This window comes from Protopterus annectens, chromosome 2.part0, assembly GCF_019279795.1.
Source record: "Protopterus annectens isolate FY-2018-M chromosome 2.part0, PAN1.0, whole genome shotgun sequence".
NCBI classification, from domain to species: domain Eukaryota; kingdom Metazoa; phylum Chordata; order Ceratodontiformes; family Protopteridae; genus Protopterus; species Protopterus annectens.
Genome location: NC_056728.1, coordinates 1341652554 through 1341676981, shown reverse-complemented (window position 1 = coordinate 1341676981; position 24428 = coordinate 1341652554). Strand labels below are relative to the sequence as shown.

The window sequence follows — 24428 nt, the reverse complement described above, 5'->3', positions numbered from 1 at the left end:
CTACAGGTACTCAAGGAAAGGCTATTTCCAAACAGACAATTTCAAAATGGATAGCCCGCTGCATACGCTTTTATTACTCATTTCATGGAAAAACTGTGCCTGCATACATCAGATCCCACTCCACCAGGGCCACAGCTACCTCTGCAGCTTTCCTCAGGGGGGTCCCTACCAAGGACATTTTGGAAGCAGCTACTTGGAGTTCAGTGCACACTTTCTCCAAGCACTACCACCTTCCACTTTACTCTAAATCTAGAGCGGGCTTTGCCACAGCAGTCTTGCAGGGCATCCTTGCTCCTCCTAGTTCCACTTAGTGCCTACCACCCGTACTTAGCTTTGGGATTCTTCCCATCTGTAATGACTGCAGCTGTATGCACGATGAACATAGTACAGTTTTGTACCTACCATAAATGTAGATGTTCGAGTGCTCATACAGCTGCAGTCCAGGTTACTCCCCCTCCGTCCCCTCTTAGGACAGGCCTTATGACAAACACCTTTATCATACAACCTATTTGGGGTATTCTTTTATGGTGTATTTGCTTGCAACTACTGTTTTTTGATTCATCTATATTGCATGTTTTCATAACATTATGTTTTGCCTTCCTTCTGGGGGAACCTGACATCTGGGGCAAGAAAAACTGAAGAAAATGGCGTCGGCTGCCTCTTTTATACCCCTGCCGTGCTGACGTCAGGGAAGAAGCGACGACAACCGACGCCGGACCTAGACTTTGGAATTCGGCCGACCGAGGACCCGCCTGACGGCAGGATAACCCATCTGTAATGACTGCAGCTGTATGGGTACTCAAACATCTACATTTATGGTAGGTACAAAACTGTACTTTATCAATAATGACATAGTAAAACTCAAAACACTGGACCTAACGCAGTTTGGTTTCATCAAGTGCAGTACATGCCTACTCATCCTTGTGGACTTCTTTGAAAAGGTCACCAAAGCAATGGATGAAAGCAAAATGGTACACACTGCCTACCTTGACCTGGCCAAGGCATTTGACACACAATACCTCACTCAGGCATTGCTGCACACTTAAGAGGTTCAGTCCAAACCCTTATGTCATCTGATGGATTGCCAGGTGGCTCATAGACAGGACCCAGGACGTTAGAATTGGAGAGTCCACCTTTACAAAGACGCCAGTCACAAGTGGAGTCCCTCTGGGATTGGTCCTGGGACCACTCTTTTTTTGTCATTTACTTCTCTGAAGTCAAGGCCTGTGTCAGTGGCCTCTGGCTGACTAAATTTGCAGTTGATAGCAAAGCATGAGCTGTCACTGAATCGCCCACTGACACAAATGTTCTCCAGGAATGGCTGATACAGACAAACAACAGGTGTCAGAACCATAGACTAAAACTAAATGCCAAGAAATGCATAATAATATCCTTCTGGAAGTCATCCACTCCCGGTAACTATCATATTGACAACACACCCCTAACAATTGACAAAGTAGTCAGGGACTTGGGGGCAGGCGCACAGTAATCTAGCCTTTGACCATCACATGTCTAAAGTAGTGAGGAAATCCTTCTATGTTATGCAACTTATAAACAAAGGTATGGCATCTAGGTCCAAGGAAGTCATTGTTCCACTGTAGTCAGCATTCATTAGGCCTGTCAATAAGTACAGTGCCCCCCTTTGGTATATACCTAACCAGGTATATCCAACAATTTGAATGTCCACAGAGGTACCTCACTAAAAGAATACATGGCATAAGTAACATATTCTATGAAGACTACCAGTAGGCCCTATCCCTGTATACCATCTCCTACAGGCTGTTGAGTGGATATCTATGCCTGGCATACAAGGCATTGTCAGACTCTGATGGACCTGCTCCATATCTGCACCAGAATTACCTGTTCTAAAGACTTAAACCTTGCAGGTGATATAAATAGGACCTACTGGAGAGACAAGTATGTATCCCAGAGACTAGCCCTTCTCTGGAACAGGCTCTCCATCCATGTTGAGTTCCTGCCTAAGCCAATTCAAGTGTAGCTTGGACAGTTGGATGTGGAACAGGAAATTGATCCCTGGTTTGGCACCTATTGCCTCTAATGGACACAGGCAGCCTGTAAATGGTTCATCTTTCAGGACCCTGCTTGTAAATGTTTCATGTCCTAAGCCCTGCTTAAACTTATCAAGGGTACCAGAACTTGTCGGAGATATGGGATGCATGGCTAGGCTTATAAAGGCATTTGAGGTTGTTAACCTACTAAAAACCTATGAACCAATAATACTGCACTGCCCTACCAGATGCATCAGGACAGTTGAAGCATCTATTCAGTTGGCTGAAAATATTTTTCTTCATACTCTGTATGTCTGAGTGCACAGTGTCATATGCTATCTCTACCCTGATTTGGGGTTATGGACTGGGGTCTTCAGCCATGGCTTCAGTGCATGTCCAGCTTCCTCTGCAACACACAACAGTGACACCATTAAATGTAATATTTCACTCAATCGCATGGTAGCTACATACACTGCCCACTATTCCTGCCTATGTATGCGTCTCCCAATTAGATGACTCTGTGGAAAATCACTCTGCGCGAACCCTTGATATAAGTTAAATGTGTGTGTGCCAGATGTGGGAATCATGCGGACTGCCAGAGTTGTGCCCAGAAACATTATAAATGTTACTCTGGGCATTATAAATTACTGGGCAGTTATGGAAGTGGAAGTCCTTCCTGTTGATGTATCTGACACCCTGTGGACCAGAGAGAACTTTGATGGCAATATATGTATGTGTTTGTGGCTCCCAAGACCTCAAAAAATGAGCAGTGGTGGAAAACGCTCACATATAATGGTGGTTCTGTCCTCTGCAGTCCTTGGGAACTATATGCTCTACATGCTGCAGCATAATGATGAGGAACTGGTATAAAATACATGAGGATGACACCTGCAAAATTTCCAGCGTGTTTCATGTAGCTCAATGAAAAGCCCTTGTAGTTAAGATGGCTAAAGCTACAAATATCTTAGTGTTCCCTGAACTGGGATGGGCAGTCAGTGCATTCCCCTTAATTCTGCAGCTGGATGGCACAATGCAACAAGCTACTTTATGGTCTTCCTATCTACATGGAAGTGGTCCATGCTGTGCTGGTCAGTCAAGTGGTGGTAGGTTGGTTACTGACAGTACCACCTTGCACTGAGGATTGTGGCTCACAGTATCATGAGCACTAGCTCTGAGAGGCCATTAAAATGTGTTGCTTTACTATACCAGCTCTTATCTTGACTCTTGTAGCATCTTATATGCCAGCAATTCTTGTTCAGAATAGGTAAATGCTGTAGTGCAGTGAGCCTGTTTTATATGCCTTTGAATCTTTTTCAGTGATGTATTTGCATATTCACTGCCCCTTATTTACATTGGCAAATCCTTTTCATGTCATTATGCAGTCATTACCATATGCTGCATAGTGTGCTATTTTTACCTTTGCACTGCCTCACTACCTGTGTCTCTGAATTGCCTCCATCCTGCATATTGCTACATCCAAAACTGCTTTATATAGCATTAAATGCTGCCTATGAATAATGTCCAATATTTCATTTTTCATGGTCATTGTTTTGTACAGGTTGTAATTTCAGCTTTGTGCATTTTATGTTTGAATACTTTGCCTAAAGGTTTGGGTTGTATTTCAACAGGGTCTGTAAAGATCTGAACACCTGTCTGGTTTACAGATTATTGAATGATGTAGCAGTCAGTAAAAGCTAATTAACTGGATGTGGCTGTGTTCCACTGTATGAGACTGTGCATAAAACTTGGGCAGGGGAGCTCTCCTGACCAGTAAACAAAACGGTGAGTGGAGGGGATAAGAAGGGAGAACATAAACAATGTATAATGAAAGCATTGGGTAGGCACCCTGGGGAGACGAAACTACACTCAAGAATCACATGCTATGGGAGAGCACCTTGGTCCTTACACCATGGCTTCATTTCACCTGGTCTATTCTTACTTTGAAGGGGCCTTGGGGAGGGGAGGGGAGGGGAGGGGAGGGAAAGCTACATGAAGGAATTCTATGCTACAGAAAATTGGTGGAGAAGCATCACTAAACCCTTGCACTATGGCTTTGTTTCAGACTGGCCTTGAAAAGAGCTTGCGTTCTTATTATGAAGGGGCCTTAGGGAGGGGAATCTACACTCTGGAATCTCATTCTGCAGAAAATTGTGGGAGAAGCTTCACTAAGCCCTTGGGCTATAGCATTTTTCACCTTAGACTGGCCCTGAGCAGTACTGTTATCTTGGATTTCTGCATGACAACATGGTATCTGGCACAGTAACTGGGGATTAGCACATTATTTTTATGATGTTGAATGATTCAGTGGCCTCATTAACACATCAGTTGCAAAACACAAGTAGATTGTGTTGCTACTTGGGAGCCACCTGTTCTCTGCTGAAGAAGTTAACCAGCAGTCTGAGCTTGCTTTTTAAGTGAAACTCTGTCACCTGGGAATTCATGGTCATGGCCAGATTTCACAGCTGTATAACCAGTCAGCAAAGCTAGTATGACTTTTCTGCATCCCTGCTTATTTATATACCATTTGATTGTGGGGTTGTTACTGACTGTAAGACTTCTGCATGAAGACCCACTGCTATCTCATTCAGGCTGACACATCCAACAAGTCTATATTATAAAGTCGAAGCTTTAGGTAATTGAATACCTAAAGCTCGACACCTAAACAGCGAAAGCTGTAAACCTTGAACGGCCACTTCCACAAATTCTTTCATAGGGAAAGAATTTGCTTGGCCGGAGAAAAGAAAAATTTCAAACCCTAATTGAGTGGGGGACTTCACCACTCCACATCCCCCCCCAACTAAATATACCAACTCTGAGATTGATCTACAGTGGTGAAAAGGGCAGATTCCCGATAACTGCCAAGCAAATTCTTTCCCTACGAAATAATGGAAGAGGCCATTCAATGTTTACAGCTTTCTCTGTTTAGGTGTCAAGCTTTAGGTATTTGATCACCTAAAGTTTCTTATCACCTAATATAGACCCGATCCAACTGCATGGGGAAGTACATTTCCCATGCCTTCCAGAAAGTCACATATACTCAGTACAAAGCATCGGTCTTTCAAGAATTACATCTTGAAATTATTCAGAAATGTTGTACTGCCACATTTATCCATCTCTGTAGCTATTATACGGAGGAACACATTTCTGAGAGTTTGTATCCAAGAGTTCTAGGTATTTATGATCAGAGGAACTAAATGTTCTGAACTTTTTCTATTTCAGCTCAACTAGATATCTTAGACTAGGTTGCATCTCCATGTCTAAAGTAATGTCTTAAAATAGCCTAAAACATTTCAAATGTTGGTATTAAGTAAAATTCCCATTTGTTTAGCCGCAGACATAATGCTAAAAATTGTAGAAGAAATCTTTTTTCTTAGTGTAATGGCTTTCGTCAGACAGGGACAGTTCAGGTCTCAGAAAAGATCCTAATTCTGAAACATGTATAGAAACACCTGGGATAAGTTTAATTGTTTCTTGCTGACTTGATGTCTCTGTAGGTGCAGTTGGACAAAGCCCTGACTGTCACCCAAAATGAGCAATGATTGATTAGCAACCCTGACACTGATATAGCCACTGGTAGAGGTTGGGAGTGAGTTACCAACACTGGCTTACCTATCCTAGGGAGATGGATGCCAACTTGGCCTGCTGCAGCACTGACACCAGATGGAAGCCTGAGGTATAACAAATAGTAGAAACAAAGGGTCAGTGGCACCATGCATAATGGTGATTAATGAGCTGTAGTCATTGATTGTACTCATGTGGCTAATGGGGTAGAATAACCTGTTGAGCTACCTTGGGGATTGCTAGGGCGCAGAGGAAAACATCTATCTCTCATGGCTGCCAGGATGACAAGACGAATAAATGGCTGGCAGACCAAATGAAAGCTACTAATGGTTGGCAGTTTTGGGAGGAGAAGCTCTCAAAAGACATAATACTGACTTGTTACTGATGTGCGTTTTTAAATTTAATTGAGTTCCATAGGTTTTGAGGTCTGTTATAGCAAAATCATCTAAAGGTGTAAGGCCTTTGCCCTTACAGTATGAACATCTTTTGGTGTTGAAATTGCTAATTTTTAGACTATTTCAATTCATATTTTAAAGTGCTATGGAATGACATTGCTAATTTCTGACTAGCAAGGTCTACCATGCTCCTGTTCTGATTAACATAATTGGAGAAGGAATGAGTAGCACTCGCTGCTACCCTGGGAAGAATTATAATTGTCTGTTTTGGTTTATCTAATATTTGAAGATTAATAGAACATTTCACTCTGTTTTATTTTTGTTATTACATACCTGTACTTTACCAGTTTGTCAGGTCAAAAGATGTATGTTTACAGCTAAGGAGGATTTATCATTACCCAGCAGTTCCATACCTGCCTCTTGGCCCATACATCTGAATCTAGTTTAAACTGTGGTGCAGTAGCGTGATGGAATATTAATGTAAATAAACACAAGCAATATAAAACAAATGATGTGGATTTTCAAGTGACTTGCTAAGTAAACAATCCAGTAGCAGTTTTGACTCAACAAATACGCACAACATGTACTACTTAATATGTTTTAAAATAGTCATAAAAAACACATAAGGTGCTGACATTATGTCCTCATTCCATTGAAAATCTGTGTAGAGATGCCAGTTTACATATCCTACAGTATACTAAAATCCTACTGCTGCTTCTTTTGGAGAGAGTAACTTCTTCATTTGCTAACCAACTACATGTTTTCATCATCACAGGGTATAACTTAGCACCTCTCTTACCTTGTTGATTCAGTTTGTCACCTGCATATTGGAGGATCCAGGTATTCATCAAAACAGAAAATCCATAACAGCTTGGCAAAAGTTAAGTGTCAAAAAGTATAATAAAAGTGGTTAAGTTAGTAAAAACACAGTCGAAGCCCTAAGCCAGTGTACTAGTTCAGTCACTTTAAAAGAAAAATTGTTTATTAAATCCACATTTAAATGTTACCCAACTGCTTCATAGTTTCATAGTATAGTACTAGGCTATCTGCCCTGGGGCATTTGTAAGCCTAGCCATAGTGATGTGGCTTTTGCCACCCCATGAAATGGTACAAAAAATGTACAGAATAAATTTAGAATACTGTGCCTCTGTCTAATAGTGACACAATGAAGGTCCCCTTATATAATAGAATTAGTTTACTGTGCCCCTGTCTAGCAGTGACACAGATGTGACCCCTGGGGTAAACTTACGATCTCCCATCCACTCATCAAGATTTCTCTTGAACAGTCAGTGAGGGGCTCTGCCTAATACGAACTGGGATCTTGTTCCAAAGCATGGGAAACCTCTGGGTTATGAATCTATTCCTCCAGCATGTCCTATTCATACTTGTGCCAAGGTTTAAGTCTTTAGCTCTCGTGGTCCTGATGGATTTGGATTTTTTTGAGGTGGAGCATGTCCATCAGATCCTGATTGGACATGGCCTTGTACGTGAGGCAGAGATCACCTCTGAGCAGGCGGTATGCTACTGAATAGAGCTGAAGTTTCTTTAGTCTGGCAGAATAAGACATATGTTGGAGACCCTTGATCCTCTTGGTGAGGTACTTTTGTGGTCTCTCCAGCTGTTGCAAATGGCGGGTGAGGTACATACCAAATGGGGCATTGTACTCAATCATGGGTCTGATGAGGGAGGAGTATAGGGGTACAATGACATCCTTGGATCTGGATGTGAATCCCTTCATGATTAGGTGTGCAAGGTAGAATGTTTTTCTGACCACTTTGGCAACGTGGGTGTCAAATGAGAGGTCGCTGTCGATTTGGGTCCCTAGGTCTCTGATTACTTTTTCCGTACTCAGTGGGTTGCTGTCTATGTGATAATTTGTGGGTACTTTGTTTTTCCCAAAGGGGATGACTATACATTTTTTGGCATTTAGTTTAAGGCCGTGACTCCGGCACCAGTTGTCCGTTTCTGTGAGGCCTTTTTGTAGGATGTATGTGTCCGCTGGTGTATCAACTATGGCGCCTAGTTTCCAGTCATCTGCAAACTGTCAGCCACAACCCTCCCAGTTTGCTTTAACATCTGAGAAATAAATGCCGAACAAGTGGGGTCCCAGGACAGATCCCTGTGGGACACCACTTGTGACTGGCTTTGAGTCTGACATTGCTCCAGCGATTTTAACTTTATGGGTTCTGTCCTTTAGCCAGTTTGCAACCCATCTAGTGACATAAGGGTTTACGTTTAAGCTGTTGAGCTTATCTATGATGCCTGAGTGGGGTATTGTGTTGAAGGCCTTAGCCAAGTCCAGGTAGGCTGTATGGACTGCTTTGCCCTCATCAATGGCTCTAGTGACTGTTTCGAAAAAGTCAACCAGGTTCAAAAGGCAAGATCTGCCCTTTACAAAGCCAAACTGGGTGGGGTCAAGTGTCTGTAGGTCCCCTATGTCTCTGTTTATGAGTTCCATAATGATTCTTTCCATAGCTTTGCAGACCAGGCTGGTTAAGCTTATGGGCCGGTAGTTTCCAGGGTCTGTAGAGGCACCCCCTTTGTGGAGTGGGACCACTGTTGCTGTACGCCAGTGTTCAGGTACATATCCTGAAGTAAGGCTAAGGTTAAATAGCATTTTTATGTGTGGGTTTAGCTCCTCATGGAGTTCACGTAACAAGCAACCCGGGATACCGTCAGGTCCCATTGATGCTGTGTTTTTAACTTTGTTTAGGGCAGTTCTCACTTGGACATCTGAGATGACAGGGAGATTACATTCAGCTGGGATAAGTATTTCTTCTTTTGGGGGTGAGGGAGGGGAGAAATCTGCACTGAACCTGTCAGCCAGAATGTTGGCAATATCTGTGGGTTCAGTGTATTTTTTGTTGTTGTGAACCAACTCTGAGCATATCTGAGGGTTTCTGCCCAGGTTTCTAGCATAGCTGAAGAAGGCTTTGTTGGTTATCTTTAGTGTCCTTAGCGATTTTTCTCTCAAAGTTGGCCTTGGATGTTTTTATGAGAGAACGTAGTTTTCTGCTAATGTTGATCAGAGATGTCTTCCCTTCGTGGGATTTTGCTCTGACGTGCAGTAGCTTCCTTCTTTTGTTATACAATTTGTTAATGGCTGAGGTCCACCAGACAGGACGCTTGCCTTTGTTGGAGAGGGACTTGGATTTATTTGGGATTGCATGATCCATGCATTCTTGGAGATGTCCATAGAAAGCATTTGTGAAGGATTTGGCATTGTGGGATGTGGTATCCACTGGCACAGTGGGCTTAAAGGATACCATCTCAGTCTTAAGAAGAGTGAAGTCTGCTTTTGAGAAGTTTTTCACTGTGGTCTTTTGTGCTGGGGGTGGAGGTGGGATATGTATATCCAGGGTGATTAGTTTGTGGTCAGATCTCACTAGTGAGGGGTATACTTCTGGTGTGGAGCATTTTGTCCCCATGTTTGTGATGATCAGGTCTATTATATTATCTCCCCTAGTGGGAGAGGTGACTAGTTGTTCCAGTGCATTTGAATTTATGAATTCCAGGAACCTTTGGGCTAGGGTATTTGGGCTACAATAAATGTACCCAGTCTATGTTTGGGTAGTTGAAGTCTCCCAGTATGATGGTATTTTGTGATACATTCATATCCTCCAATGTCTTCAGGAAGGCTGAGTGGGGTTCTTGAGATTGGGAGGGTGGTCTGTAACATGCTACTAGTTGCATAGCTGTTTTGCCTATGGTTAGTTGCACCTGTATGGTCTCTGATGCTTCATGTGTTGCTACTAACCTGGAGGTGTGGGTGTCCTTGATGAATATGGACACTCCCCCTCCCTTTGTGGTTCGACCTGGGTTTTGGGGCTGAAAAGCATGATACGAGGTACAGCCTGGTAGCACTGGGGTGCTCTCAGGAGCCTTGAACCAGGTTTCAGTTACTGCACAGACGTTGATGTTCTCCATGCTGAGGAGTGCATCAAGTGCCTGCATCTTGAGATTTAGACTTCTGGTGTTGAGCAGCATAACCCTTATTTTTTTTCCATTTTTGTTTTCTAAGGAGGTGGGTTTGTCTTTTGAGCCTTGCCTAAAAAAGGCACTATGGGGTGGCAAGAGCCTTAGCCAATATCCGGAAGCCCAGTGGTGACAGGTGTAAGCCATCCCTTGCGAAGCAGCGTGGCTTGTCCAACATGTCATCCCAGGCAGACAGACATTGGATCCCCTTAGAATGACACCAGTACTTGAGCCAATTATTAAAGCTGATCATCTTGTCTTTGTATTGTGGTATCATTCTTGGTGAGGGCAAGATGCTGCTCAGGGTCAGGGTCATACCAGCCTGGGCTACATAATCGGAGAGCTCCTCTATGTCTCTCTTCATGTAGTCCAGGGAGGTACGTCTCAGGTCATTCATACCAGCATGGACAATGACTGAGTCATATTTGTACTTGCTTTGGAGTGACTTGAGTGTGTGTGTTATGTGGCGAATCCTAGCTCCCAATAGACAGCTCACAGTCACCCTCTCCTTGTTCAGCCTGGTCAGCGGGACATCAGTGTGTCTGACTATAGAGTCACCACCTATTACTAGTGTATCAGGCATGGTGTTTGGCCTTAAGGGCTGTGATTGGTTGACACACTGATTTATTGAAGTATGTGTTGCATGTGTTTTGTTTTGAGGTGGTGGATTTTTGGATGTCTGCTTTGGGAGCCTCTGTTGTTTTGGTAAGTTTTTTATTAGAGCCTCCGAGTATGTCTTTGTGTTTTTATGTGTTTGGTTTGCAGTTGTGGTAGGTCTATGTGGGACTGGGATTGTTGTGTGTGTGGTTACCATCTCCTCCTGTCTGGTCATGCCAGCCCTGAGTTGAGAGAGTTCAGCCTCCAGTTTGGCTATATAGTTGCATCTCTCACATGTATTTGTAATTGTTGGGAGGAGGAGAGGGTTGTCTGTGTACATGAGACAATTGTAGCATTGTCTCAAGATACCCAGATTGACCAGCTGAACTGGAGAGGACGCCAGTAATCTACCACTCGACATGCTAAAACATTGTAGGGGAGTGCTGTACTTTTAAGGGAAGTGGATATTCACAGGGGTGGTAAGTAGATGTAGTGCTTTACTTAGTACGAGAGTGCTTACTTAGTAGAGAAGTATTGAGAACAAGTGCTAGGCTTATAATATAGTGAGTAGTCTGATTATACTAAGAGTAGAGCTTCCTTTAGGGAAAATTTGAAGAGCAGACCTGGCGGAGCCAGAAGAATTTTAACCGGTGCTGCGCTATGTGCACAACCGCGCAAAGCCGTGCAAATGCGGATTTTAAACAGTGAACTACAAAAGAGCTAGAAATGGTCCAAAACAACCAATTACTACAGCTTCTTGTGCTGAGGTCACTTCCTACAGGGACAGGTAGGCTGTTCAAGGCTCTCCACTCCCACTGCTGAGCAAAGAAACTTCCTTCTATCCAAGTAAGGTAATGGACAACACAGGAACTACATCACAGCCCAGAATACAGCAATGCCTGCAAACTGGTCTAAACTAGTCGAGGAAGGTGGGAAAACAAGGATTATTTTTTTGTTTTTTTTATAGAAACACACAGAAAATGCAGAAACAGTGATAACTCAGTTACACAGGCTAGCACACTTTAGTGGGCAGCCTCAACAGTTAAATTAAACAAACAAACAAACTTTCGATCAAATTCGACTAAAATGTAACTTTAAGTGCAGATTTTAAAATAATGCAGCAAATAGTTAAAAAGCAGTTCAAGCTAGTTCAGGGTAAGCTACAGAAGCTATTCCAAGTGAAAAAAAAAGCAAAGATACTTAAATCCAGAAAGTAGTCGCTTTTCTGAGTTCCCTGTAGCTAGGACCACTCTGTAGGACCACGAGGAGCTTGTTTGAGCAGTATAGCCAGAAAAAAACGCCCAGAGGCGGATTTTAAACAGTGAACTGCAAAAGAGCTAGAAATAGTCCAAAACAACCAATTACTACAGCTTCTTGTGCTGAGGTCACTTCCTACAGGGATAGGTAGGATGCTCAAGGCTCCCCACTCCCACTGGTGAGCAAAGAAACTTCCTTCTATCCAAGTAAGGTAATGGACAACACAGGAACTACACCACAGCCCAGAATACAGCAATGCCTGTAAACTGGTCTAAACTAGTCGAGGAAGGCAGGAAAACAAGGATTATTTTTTTGTTTTTTTTTTGTTTTTTTGATAGAAACACACAGAAAATGCAGAAACAGTGATAACTCAGTTACACAGGCTAGCACACTTTAGTGGGCAGCCTCAACAGTTAAATTAAACAAACAAACAAACAAACTTTCAATCAAATTCGACTAAAATGTAACTTTAAGTGCAGATTTTAAAATAATGCAGCACACAGTTAAAAAACAGTTCAAGCTAGTTCAGGGTAAGCTACAGAAGCTATCCCAAGTGAAAAAAGCAAAGATACTTAAATCCAGAAAGTAGTCGCTTTTCTGAGTTCCCTGTAGCTAGGACCACGAGGAGCTTGTCTGAGCAGTATAGCCAGAAAAAAACGCCCAGAGGCGGATTTTAAACAGTGAACTACAAAAGAGCTAGAAATGGTCCAAAACAACCAATTACTACAGCTTCTTGTGCTGAGGTCACTTCCTACAGGGACAGGTAGGCTGCTCAAGGCTCCCCACTCCCACTGGTGAGCAAAGAAACTTCCTTCTATCCAAGTAAGTAATGGACAACACAGGAACTACACCACAGCCCAGAATACAGCAATGCCTGTAAACTGGTCTAAACTAGTCGAGGAAGGAGGGAAAACGAGGATTATTTTTTTGTTTTTTTGATAGAAACACACAGAAAATGCAGAAACAGTGATAACTCAGTTACACAGGCTATTTAGTGGGCAGCCTCAACAGTTAAATTAAACAAACAAACTTTCGATCAAATTTGACTAAAATGTAACTTTAAGTGCAGATTTTAAAATAATGCAGCAAACAGTTAAAAAACAGTTCAAGCTAGTTCAGGGTAAGCTACAGAAGCTATTCCAAGTGAAAAAAAAGCAAAGATACTTAAATCCAAAAAGTAGTCGCTTTTCTGAGTTCCCTGTAGCTAGGACCACTCTGTAGGACCACGAGGAGCTTGTCTAACTAACAGATAAACTCTGTGTAACTAACAGATAAACTCTGATTCTGAATGCCTCTAGGCCTGCTGTCTTTAGAAGCTTCCCAGTATCATAACCATGACTTGCAACCTTCAAGCACAAGAAATCTGGACAAAGCTAAAATAATGAGGGGAACAAAGGCATGTATTTATACAAGATGGCAAAGCTGGTATGAAGATTTTTAGGAAGACTGTACAGACATTTCATTATTTACATGCTAATAATGTGCATCCTAATCACATACAATTTATAGACCGTTCCTTAGGGCTAGTAGACTTAATGCAAAAGATAGTGATTACTTAGTACAACTTGATGAAATGTACTCTGAATTTGAAAATAGAGGATGTAAATCTGAGCTTTTAGACTCAAATAGAAGTCCTAAATAAAAGAAAAACTTCAGCTACAACTTCCCTTTCAGAACAGCAAGTAGTATGTGATCGATTTAATCTTTCAAATGTATTTAGGCTTAGACTATATTAAATATAACACACATACCAGAAACATTAGAAATATAATTAAAGAGGCTTAGACTATATTAAATATAACACACATACCAGAAACATTAGAAATATAATTAAAGAAAACTTGTCTATCTTATGCTGTTTAAATAATATTAAAGAAGCTGTAGGAGAGAAACCTAATTTTGTTTATAAGAAAGAACATTTTTTTGTACTGTGCTGCCTGCTCAGGTTCAGCTAATGAGCATGGATGCTGAAGATGCTGACCAGAAATACCGGAGTGAGTAGTTGACATGAGTGCAGGGGTTTCATCGTAAGGTATGATGGACTTTGATATGTTAGTGCCTTTTTCAAAAGTCAGAAGATGAGCTCCCAGCAAGGGTCTGAGGCACACACACCACCGTGAAGCACAGGTGTGGTACATGTAGAGACAAGCACTGTGAGCATTGTGTATGTTGGTGTGGCTTACAATGAGATGGGCTTAATAAATATTTAAACAATATCCCATTGCCCTGTAGATTTATAAAAGCTGCAATTCCTTCTAGTATAAAACATTGTGGGGAAAGTGTCAGGGATGGAAGAGGTTGAAATCTGGAAATGTCTATTATTGTTTTACTTCACATACTGTCCAATTTAAAAAAAAATGTTAAATAGCTAATTTAATTTTTTTTTTATCCCTAAGAGTTGCTATGTTAATGTTATTTTACTCTGATCAGGTCTGGACAGTCTAACCCAACCTTCCATCTTCAGAAAGGAGACAAACAGTTTGTACTAAGGAAGAAGCCACCGGGGCCACTCCTGCCTGGAGCACACAAGGTATAGTTATATGTTTTGTTTAAATTTGGTTAAATATTTTTTTGAGTATTCTTACAGAATAACTTTTGGGAGTTAAAATACGGTGTCGTCTTTGAAATTTTTTCGACCTTGCGGCTGGGTAGCAGTACTAAAATTATTATAAAGTGCTATTTTGTTCTTGGTGTTGAAAGATCATTTCTATGTATTTTGTCAATAAGAATCCATGACATAACTGTCTTAACCTAGTTGTGTGGCATAGAAGGATAAAACCCCGACTGTGACCCAGATGACCTGAATTTGATAGCAGCTATGCTAACTGAGGAAATGGGAAAGGGGTGGGAAGGAGTAACAATTGTTGATTTGCCCATTCTAAGATGGAGGGAGGGGCTACTGCTGTAATCTTGCATTCCCCTAGTGATGCAGGGAAATGCTGTGATAGCACAGCAAAGTACTGTAAGAATTTGGCATGGGGGAACTGGAGCTAACTGATGCTTCATGCAGTGATGTATGTGATGTCAATAGCTTTTCCCACTTAGGGTTGGCAAACAAAATCACCTACATAGCTGTTTTGATGGTTTCATGTCAGGATGCTCTAATTTCCACTTTTTCCTCCACCCACAGGCAGTTGCGCTTTGATGGTCTCCCCCTTCCCAAGTGGGGAGACTCTGGTCCAAAAGGGGAATTTTTAGAGATGGCTGGAAGAGGTTAGAGTAGAAGGTCAAGGAGGAAGTCCAGGATATGACTGATGACTGGCAGCCATAAGAGGCAAAACTGGCATAACTCTGTTAGGAGTGAAGCATTAAAAAGGACTGAAGGTAGAAAAAAGGCTTTGTGGTGCAGCACTGCAATAGGGGAAGGCCACAGCAAGCAGCATAGTGAGGTACAGGTATTTAACGAAAGTACTGGAACTCATCCTTCTTTTCTTAGGGTATTTGTTAAGCCTCACTTGGTGTACTGAGAACAATCTAGGACATCATCATACCTCAAGAAAGTTATTGGGTTGATTTTGAGATTTAAAGATTCGTGTCTGAGATAATTGGGGAAGGGGGGACAGTGGAAAATGGGGCAATACGGGGAGATGCCAACTGCCTTGAAAGCATATGGTTTTCAGAAGGCAAGATAGTCAAAGGAGACATGAAGTAGATGCACAGGGCTGAGAAGATGTAGCTAAAGAGCGAGGACAGCTTAGGAAGGAGGGGGAATAACTGACACAATGTGAGCACATAAATTGTTTAAGTCTGACATGAGAAAGCATTTCTTCAACTGAAGGATATTAAATCCTTAGACTATATGAGAGAAGAGCTGAAACACAAATATGGTGTATCCATTGAAACTATAAGCATAATCATAGAGACTAGATTGCATAGCTCTGTCATGTGTTTATCTAAGGCTCTACTATTGTAATGATTATATACAAAACAAACATTCTGTTTTCCATTTTTTAGTGACTGTTATTAATTGATTTATATTCTGTGGTTTTAGGTTGACCGAGAATACAGAGTGCAGAAGGCTTTGTTTTCAGCTGGATTTCCTGTGCCTCAACCTCTGCTGTACTGTGATGATGTGTCTGTGATTGGCACAGAATTTTATGTGATGCAACATGTGGAGGTACATTTTTATTATTTTATTAAAAACTGAGAAAATTCACCTTGTATTCTACCGTACAAAACCTGTGGCTTCTCAGGTTTTGTAAGCTTATGTAATATAGTCTCTCCATAATGTACAGACGTGAAAATTACATCTTTTGATCAACTAATATCACCATGTTTTATGATCCCAACAAAGCTTAAAGTTACGAAGTGCTGACCAGTGGATTAGTGCAGTGACAGTTGTACTACAGACGTTGTGTCAGACAGTGCAGGTTAATCAAGACTTGCGTCACAGGGAGAAGCTTTCAGTTTACCATTGTCCCCCTTATTATGTGTAGTCCTGAGCTCTGAGGAGTGAATGGAAGGGTAAGATCATTGATACAGGAGGAGGAAGTGCAGTTGCTTTGTAGGATATCCGAACTCGGTGCTCATGACAGGGTGAGTAGCTAAGCAATCCAGGCATTGGAGTACAGGCTTTCTTCCTCTGTTTTAAAAGGAGTCAGTTGAGATGCTGTGGGCATCCTGTGAGGATGCCCCTGGGCTCCTCCCATGCTGGCTATACCAGCACAGTCTACTGGGAGGAGGCTCTCAGACTGACCCAGGAAATATTAGAGGGATTATATCTCTCTACATGTCTAGGAAGACCTAATGATCTCATAGGGTGAGCTAAAATGTACAGCTGATCATAAGAAAGTCTGGTCTACCTTGCTGATTTCGCTGTTACCACAGCCTACACTATAACAAACAGTTTTGAAAAAGATGATGATGACTTTTGAGAAGTATAGTAACACTGCACCTTCCAACTTAAAAGTCAGAATTCTGTCATACGTATTTAGAAGTTAGGGACTTAACGTCTTTTAGTATGTACAAACAGCATTAAAACAACCTTATGTCAACATTTTTGCTGAAGGGAAGATAAATTACAGTTGCTTTTGAACAAGTATTCTTATTTTACTTCAATTTTATTACAGAAAACTGGGTGGGTTCTAGTTAAGGATAGTAGATTTGTTTATGAAGAGGGTAATGTACCAGTGAGAGAATGTAGATGAAGTATTATTTCTGAAGTAGACTTACAATGAGAAAAATATGCCAAACCCAAGTGTAATGAAGGAGTTAAAAGAAGTGGTTGTTCTACCATTGTCAAAATTTAATGCCAAGAACAATGGATAAATATGAAACACTTGTACAGCCTTTGTATGATAAAGGAGAAAATAATGGCATTGAGTTACAGGCTTAAGTACACCTGCTAAACTTTCTGAAAAAAATAAATAAATATGTTTTTATGATATACCCTTAGTTTAGAAAAATCTTTTATTTGCTTTAAATAGTAATGTACCATTCTCTAAAAGGTTAAGCCTTTGTCCATCAGAGTTCTTAATGTGCTTTAAGCAGTGATGGGAGTACTGTATTACAATATGTAATATATTACTGATAGACTCATCAAACTAGGCATGAACCCCTATATCAATAGGTGGGCTGCAAATTGGCTCACAGATAGAACCCACAGTGTGAAAGTAGCAGACTCCAAGTCAGACTGCCGACCAGTCACAAGTGGAGTCCCACAGGGATCGGTCTTGGGTCCTCTCCTGCTTGGCATCTACTTCTCAAGCGTCCAGGCCAACATGGAGGGACTCTGGCTGACCATGTTCACCGACAATTGCAAGCTGGGAGCCATTATTAACTCCCTGAGTGATGTAGACATCCTACAGAAAGGGTCTATATTAGATAACCGAAAGTTATCTTTAGCGAACACTCACGTGTGAAAATGCCGGTAATCAAACTTGGTTTTGTGGGGGGCTGCACCCCCCATACCCCTCGCTAACTATATATTCCAACTCCAAGATCGCACTACAGTGAGGAAAGGGCAAATATCCCGCTCCTCACTGTACCATGACCCCGCAAAACACCCTTTCGATTCCCGGCATTTTTGCTCATGTGAGTGTTCGCGGTTTTGTCTTTTCTTGCTTCTAATATAGACCCTACAGAAAGGCCTCACTGAGATCAATGACTGGTGTCGAAACCATGGCCTTAAGCTTAATGCCAAAAAATGCGTCGTCATTCCCTTTGGGAAAAACTCAGTTCCCACTAATTACCAAATTGATGGTAGCCCACTGAACACTGAAGGTGTTATAAGAGATCGAGGGGCACAGGTTGACAGCAACCTCTCCTTCGGCTACCACATTGCCACTGTGGTCAGAACGTCCTTCTATGTGGCACATCTCATTACCAAGGGTTTTGCATCCAGGAAGGAAAAGGTCATCATCTCTCTACTCTTCCCTCATTAGACCAGTCATTGAGTATGCCCCATTTGGCATGTACCTCACTAGACACCTGCAACAGTTGGAGAGGACACAAAAGTACCTCATGAAAAAGATCCTAGGCCTTAACCACATGTCCTGCATGGACAGACTCAAAAAACTGCAGCTTTTCTCTGTCTCATATCGTGTATTAAGAGGCGATCTCTGCTTGACTTACAAAGCCATGACTGACCCAGCCCTGTTAGAAATGTTACACCTAAAGAAATCCCAATCCCTCCACACCACACACTCTAGGGGAACTCAACCTCATTGCCACAATCAACAGAACATGCTGGAGGGACAGGTTCATAACCCAGAAACTGCCCATGCTCTGGAATAGACTTCCCATACATGTCAAGCAGAGGGGTCTATATTAGAACATCGAAAGTTTAATAGTTCGAATCACTAAAGGTCGACCTTTATTGATCAAACTATTAAAACATCGAATGTTCATAAAAATAAATGCAAAAACAAAAAGTAAAGGGTTTAGGCAGGGGGAGCAAGCCCCCCTGCACCCCACGCTACTTAAATATATCAACTCCAAGACCGCAGTAAACAGAAATATCCCCTTACGCAGATTTCCGTTTACACGTTCGATATTCTCAGCGTTCACTATTGTCATGTCGACAATATCAGATTCAATATTGTCAACTTTCGACAATGTAATATAGACCCAAGCAGAGCATCTCACTGTCACTTGGAAATTGAAAGCTCATCCCGGGGACCACTCCAGTGGCTCTACATGATGGAGGCACCCGGAACTAATGGCCGCATGATGTCAGGGTACTTCTATGGGCTAGGCTTGTAAAGGCTCCAGGACCACTGGCCTAGTACACGCCTATGAACCTGTGAACCTATATTACAATTTCTAGTAACTAGTAATATAACTAGTTACTTCAAAATAGTAACAAAGTAATAGTAATATATTACTTTTTTAGTCACTAGTAACTTAAATGTGCATTACTTTTGAGTTAGTTTTGCTTAAACCAGTAAAGCATTTGCCAAAATCCCTGAACCTTTAATAATCCACATATTTGGCTAAGAGCTTTTGTCTACACCTGTAGACATCATCAGAACCATTGTTAAAAGAAAAAAAAAATGTTAAAATACATTCTGGAAGTGATACACCTCCAAAATGTTCCAATCAGTGTGTCATGTATAAAAAAAGCCAGGAAACCTTGTGAGAACTTTAAAGGGCACTCAATATTGTCAAGTAAAACTGAAAACCAAATGAAACATAAAATAAAAATGCAAATACAATGTGATCTGGTAATTTGTAAGGATATAAACATAAACAACTTTAGTTTGCATCCTAGAATTACCACAAAGTACTGAAAAATCACCATTTATTTGCATGTTTTTTTTCAGCTTGCTGGTGATAGATACATTTTCATTGATACTAGGTGTGTTAGTGGCATCCAATTTAAGTTGCCAAAATAATTCCCAGTTCAAAAGTGTGCTTATTTTTCCAGTCACCAGAGAGGGTGATTCGCAACAGTACTGATTATCAAAACAAGACAGTGTACCCCCTCCTCCCACCAGTAAAACAATACTGTCGTTCGTCTCACTTGTCTTGTCAGGATGGAGTACACAAACCAGTGTGGGTTATGTTCAAGCAGCTTTATTATGTACAAACACATCTGGAAATGAGGGAAATAACTTTAACTAAAATAGACTTACAAACAGCAAAAAGAAATAGGAGACACCAGACCAAGGCAGATGAAGCTTAGTAAAACTCCAAATTTAATCCACAAATGCAGTACAAACAATGGTGAGTGCTTTCATAGCCAAAGCTACTTCTTCAGACAACTGAATACATTAATCACTGTTTTTTAAAATGGCATCAGCCAATTAAAGCCAGTTTCCAATTAAAACAATTAGCCTAAATACTATTAACTTAAAGTAATAGTACTAAATAAAAAGATAAATTAACATCAAAACATTATCCATTAATTACAAGGTATCATTTAAAATAGGGTAAAAATATATAGAAAATATATATCAAAAACATATTATCAAAAAGCATATTATCTACGTAGTGGCTTATTAATTAATGCAGGTTTAATACAGACTTTGTCATTTAAACCTTTACCCATATTGGCACGCATCCTAATAATCCACTCGAGCTCTTTGGTCTCTACCATGTTCCTAATTGAACCCCTTCTACATCCTACTTGGACTTTTTCTATTACCATGAATTTAAAGTTATGTGACACACCTGATACCACAACATGTCTTGCTAGGGCATTAGTCTCTGCCCTTCTATTTGCATCATAGATGTGCTCTCTAATCCTATCACGGAATCTCCGTGTAGTCATACCCACATAAAATGAACAACATGTGGTGCAGTAGGCTAAGTATACAATATTAGTAGTGCTACAATCAGATGAAAGTCTGAAATAAATTGTTCTTCCAGTGTCAGGATGTTTAAAGTACCCCTTCCTATCAATATATGAGCAATAATTACAGGAATTACAGGGTTTGGTTCCATGGGCATATATTATGGGTTGGATACTCCTCTCTTGCTCATATCTGGGACCACATAAAAGCCTTTTGAGGGATTTCTTATTTTTGTAGGCATACTTGGGGGTTTCCCCTACCAATGTTCTAACCTGGTCATCAGAGCATAGTATATTCCAGTTCCTATTGTAAATGTTTTGTAGCAATCTAATATTGCTAGCATATGTCAAGGAAATCCTTAAAGGGTTGCACTTCATGGTAAGCATGTGAAGAAAGAACCATGGAGTGCAACCCTTTAAGGATTTCTAGTGAGCCATTATCCTTAACCTTTCTAATGTTATATTCATGCTCGTAAATGTTGTCCCTGAGTCTACTTCAGTTTTACCTACATAGAACACAGAGCAGAATTCACAAGTGGCCAGATAAACCACATATCTAGAGACTCAATTACACTTATCCTTTATTCAAAACAATTCCCATCTTACTGTAAAGGTATTCCCTATTTTTAGCTAGTTATAGTATGGACAAAAACCGCATCCAACCATTGTACATAAACTACTTTGTTTCCCCTTAAAACCAGTATTTTCAAATATATTTTTAAAACTGGTTCCCTTACGAAACACTATAATAGGGTTCTCACTTACTTTAGATCTAATCTGCTTATCGTTCAACAATATTTCCCAGTTTTTGTTTAACACCCACCTAATAAGCTTATGTTGGCCATTATATGCCGTTACAGAGACCAAACCGAACTCCCCATTGGGATTTGTCTCAGAACTTTTATTCTTCCTCATTTATTATTCTGTACCTAGAAGTTGTGTTCCCTTTTTATATCCCAAAATTGGTTTATAAAAGCCTGTTTCTCTCATTTTCCACTTCCAACTTTAACTCATTCAACAATTCCATCGGATACCACCCTTTACAAACATGTTGCATAAATGATCACACTCTTTATTAAAATCTTCTAACTCTAACACCATTCTCGCAGCCCTCACTAATTGCCCTTTTACTACCGACCTCTTCTGATGATAGGGATGAGTGCTAGTGAAGTGCAAGAAGGTGTATGTTGGCTCATGATATATTGTTGTTATATATTTTTTTATTAATCCTATCCTTCACCAGGTAGACATCCAAATAAGCCAATTCATCATGGCTAATTGTGTGGCTAAATTTCAAAAACTCAGTTGTACCTCCTATATATTCAATGAATTCCATTAATTCGCTTTCAAATCCAACCCAAACGATACAAATATTGTCCAGGTATCTCGTGTATAGCCTCAATTTGTTGTAATACTGGCTGGAAAGTACAAAACTATGGTCCCAATGGGCCATCACAATGTTGGTAAAAATTTCCCCACATGGTGAGCCCATTGCTACACTAGATTTCTGCAAAAAATATCTACCCTCAAAATATATGAAGTTGTTCTTAAGCACCACATCCAAAAAAACTTCATATTTGTATGACTTATCCTGAGAAACTCCTTTTTCAGACAAAACTTGTATTATTCACTGGGCTCCCAAACTTTGGGGAATCACAGTGTATAAATCTTTAATATCGATAGTGACCATTATGTCGGTTTCATGAAATTCTAATTGGTCAATAATACCCAAAAAATTCCGTGAGTCTCTACATATTTGTTTCTCCCCTTTTAAAAGCTTTTTTAAGTTCTGTATCCAAATATTTGGCACAACCTAAAGCTACCAAATTTCTCCCATCCACAGTTGGACACATTGGCGGGTTGTTCACACATTTATGCAGATGTCCTTCAAGGATGCATCTGCAGTCCTAACAAATGGGTTGTCCTGCCTCAGGCAGCCCTTCGGTCGGCCGGATTCCAAAGTCTGGGTCTGGCCTCGGCTGATGTCGCACTTCACCCGACGTCATAGCTGCTGTTACTTGGGTATAAAGGCATCAGCCGACGCCATTTTCCTCAGTCTTTCTTGCCGCGCGGTGCCCGAAACAGAAGCTGTTCGCAAGTGCCGGTCGGTCAGATCCAGAGATTTCTACTACCGAAGACTTCTAAAAAGCTAAGTACCCCGTTGGGGACTCTTTCTTGCCTCAGCCGATGTCAGAAAAAGTAAATAATTGTTTAACTTGTGGGAAACAAATACCTCATAAGGATTTCCACTCTTACTGCCTTCCTTGCTTAGGCCCAGACCACGACGTAGCAGCTTGTCTAGCCTGTGCTTCCTTCAACCGACGGACACTTAGACGTCGGTCGGAGTTTGCGGAGGAGTTTTTTGGTCCCGCTTTTGCTTACAAAATGCCGTCAGAGACTCCGACTTCGCAATTAGCTAAAAAGCATAAGGAAAAGAACCGACACTCGCGGTCCGTGGTTTCGGCCGAAACCACGGTTAAGCCAACTGCGAGTGTCTCTGTTTCAGCTGAAACAGAGTCCTTGGTTCTTCCTTCGGCCGAAAGCATACCTCCTACAGCCGAGGCCTCACACAGCATCGCTGAATCTGCTACTGAAATTTCTCCTGCTGTAGCAGGCTCCCAGGATTTATCAGATACTATTCCTTTAGACATATCTACTCCTGCACGTGGAGCTGCTAGGCCCCCTGCATCCATGTCCTTCAAGGCTTTCTCTAGGGCTAAAGCAGCTAAATCTTCTAAGGCCTTGCCTGCTAAAACCCCCTCACACAGGCCTAGCTCTAGTTCCCAAATGCTCAGCCTGGCAGAGGATCTCATTTCTTTGATCAGAGGATCCCAACCTCACCCTGACAGGGCCTCTCATCCCCCTCCAGAGAAGAGGCCTAGAGCAGAGCCCCCTGAACCAGTTTCTACAGATTATTCCTCTGATGATTCAGAACACTCAAATCCTCCTGAAGGCCCTTATCCTCCATATGAGGATTCTGACGCAGAAGACTCCATTCCTTCTGCCTCTCCTCCTGAGGAATTTTCTTTTGGCGAAACCTTGCATGCTGTGAGGGAGCAATTTCAATGGCAGGACCAGGATTTTTCAGATTCTAGAAAACGGCTAAGGACCTTTTTACATTTGCCACAGCATAGGCCTTTAGCCATTCCTCCAGTACTAACAGTTGTGGATGATGCATTCAATGATGCTTGTAATGCCCCTGACTCTCTTCCCCCGGCCCCTGCTAAGCCCGACAGATACTACAGGGTCCCGGACACACATTATCACTTGTATAAGGCTCCTATTGCAGATCCTGAAACTATTTCTCAGGGCCCCAAAGCTGTAGCAACTGCCAAAAACCCCCTCCCCTCTGATAGAGATTCCAGAGCATTAGAGAGATTGGGTAAAAAAGTTTATACTTCTGCTACTCTTTCGGCTAGGGCCTTAAACTGTCAATTCCACATGATTCAGTATCAGGAATTTTGTTAGATCAGCTAAATAAAAAACTATCCTCTCCTGAACCTATAGACCGTAAGTCCCTTCAGGATTTGGTACATAACACTCAGCAGGTCAGTAATCATTCCTTAAAATGCGGCTATGATGCACTGGAGGCTTCTTTTAGATCAGCTATGACTGGTACAGTGATCAGAAGGCATGCATGGTTAAAAGAGCAATCCTTACCAGACCATGTAAAGTCAAAGCTCCTAGATGCTCCCATGGAAAAACTCAGTTTGTTTGGCTCCCCTGCACAGCAAGTGTTAAAGAAGGTGGAAGAAAAAGCAAAATCTGTCCAAACAGTCAAGGATTTCTTACAGGTCCAGCCTCCTAGGTTTAGTAGAAATTGGCCTTCGAAGAATTGGTCCTTTCCAGACACCAACAGAGCACAAAGAGGCAGAAATAGGCGCTCAAGAGGCAGAGGTC

General features: G+C 41.4%; 1 protein-coding gene across 1 annotated transcript in view; it reads left to right on the top strand.

The window, feature by feature from the left end:
- Positions 1-24428, top strand: part of ACAD11 (acyl-CoA dehydrogenase family member 11) — a 1831981-nt gene that overhangs the window by 157149 nt on the left and 1650404 nt on the right. Inside the window, exons 2-3 of the mRNA XM_044061525.1 lie at positions 14225-14324; positions 15786-15911. Coding sequence (XP_043917460.1) covers positions 14225-14324; positions 15786-15911 — 226 coding nt within the window. The remainder of the gene's footprint in view (positions 1-14224; positions 14325-15785; positions 15912-24428) is intronic.